We start from the raw sequence: 1,676 nt of genomic DNA, 5'->3' as shown, positions 1-1,676 counted from the left end.
AGTAGAACCAGCTCCTATTCTTGGTGTATCTGGTGGAATGGGTGCTTTATTTTTACTTTTTAAGGTATTCAAAAATTTAAGAATATAACCATATAGTTATAATACAACTGAATAAAAATTAGATTTATCATAACCCTATTTTATAAAATTTTCTCTACAACTTTTTTAACATTAGTATACTCCAGTTGGGACATTCTTTAGAGGAGGAAGGAGAATTAACAATCAAATCCCCCGTACATTCTATGGACAATTTCCAGGAAGATTTCCAGGATATGAAGAGTTTTATGATGGAAGTTTTGGACCCGGTCCAATTAATATATCCTATCGGGCTGAACGGGAATAATATATTATTTCTTCAAAGTATATCTATTGAATAAGAATATTATCATAAAACAAATATAAATCATGCATTCTGTAACTATATTTAAAAAATTCAAACATAATATCTCTATTAAATACATATTTTTTAAGAAATAAATCTAAATATTATATAGTTCTTTATATAAAAATGATCATAATGCATCATATATATATCAGAAGTATTATGACAAATTCCTTAAAAGGAAAAGAATAACATAAATAAAGTTTAATTATAAGAAGATTGCATTTATTCTTGTTCAAATGATGCATTACAAAACTATTAATAATTCATATAAAATACATTGCATAATTATTACAATGAAAAAAGCATAACTATTTATAAGTATTTATGTCAATACACATATACTTGTAATATGTAAATATGCTAAAATTTTCTAACATGCATAATAAAATAATAAAATAATAAATTAATCTAATAACATAACTATTTTTTTTCCTATTAAAACAAATGCTTACAATTTATGTAGTTTTATTTTTAAGATGAATTAAACTACATTACATATATAAACACTTTCTACATAAACAAGATACATTTATTAATAAAAATGAATTAATCTAATATATATGTAAGAGATTTTATTAATTTTAAAATTATTATAAATGATAGATATATATATATATATATAGTAAAAATTCATTTCCATATATGATATATTATGTAATCTATTATTTAATGGAAACCTATTTATATATTATAATTTACTCATTTAATTTTATTGTATAATAATCATTTCCATTTTTATTAAAATATTTTTCCAAATTATACATAACAATACATTTTTTATTTTATGATACACCATGTATATATTAAGACAAATATTACTTTTTCAATTGAGACTTGGAACATATATATTTTCTTTAAATTATATTATAACAAATATGATTTCGGAAAAGAATATAATTAATCATTTTAACTATAAAAACCTTCCACAAAATTACAATTAATACTGAACTATACAAATTAAATAAAATAATTGAATTATTATTCATTTTTATGCCATAATTAAAAATGTAAATTAGGGGGAATATAACTATTCTCTACACATTTATGAATAAACCTTATACGTACAATATATCTGTATTAAATATATATTTTCTAATTTCGCATTTAAAATATAAATGAACAGTAAAATTAAGAAAATTTGATTTATTAAAATTAATATAAAAATATACATAAGCACTATATATTAACTGTAAAAACATTTCCCTATATTTATTATTCATTTTTAGTTAAATCCAAATGTAGTTCTATTTGTATAAAAATATATATTTTTTGGAAAACGACCCAATATATA

At 19.7% G+C, this 1,676-nt stretch overlaps 1 protein-coding gene across 1 annotated transcript, besides 1 other annotated feature; it reads left to right on the top strand.

Annotated features, from left to right (window-relative positions):
- PVX_060190 (hypothetical protein) lies at positions 1-949 on the top strand (the record flags this gene model as incomplete). The annotated part of the gene is made up of 2 exons (XM_001612363.1): positions 1-64; positions 186-949. Coding segments are annotated over 2 exons (256 nt in total), but the record flags the coding sequence as incomplete, so codon positions are not given.
- A 27-nt stretch (positions 950-976) lies between these two features.
- Positions 977-1,078: a microsatellite.
- Positions 1,079-1,676: the final 598 nt, after the last annotated feature.

This window comes from Plasmodium vivax, genomic scaffold, assembly GCF_000002415.2.
Source record: "Plasmodium vivax scf_6561 genomic scaffold, whole genome shotgun sequence".
Classification (NCBI taxonomy): Eukaryota; Apicomplexa; class Aconoidasida; order Haemosporida; family Plasmodiidae; genus Plasmodium; species Plasmodium vivax.
Note: the sequence above shows the minus strand (reverse complement) of the source record. Positions and strands in the feature narration are given on the sequence as shown.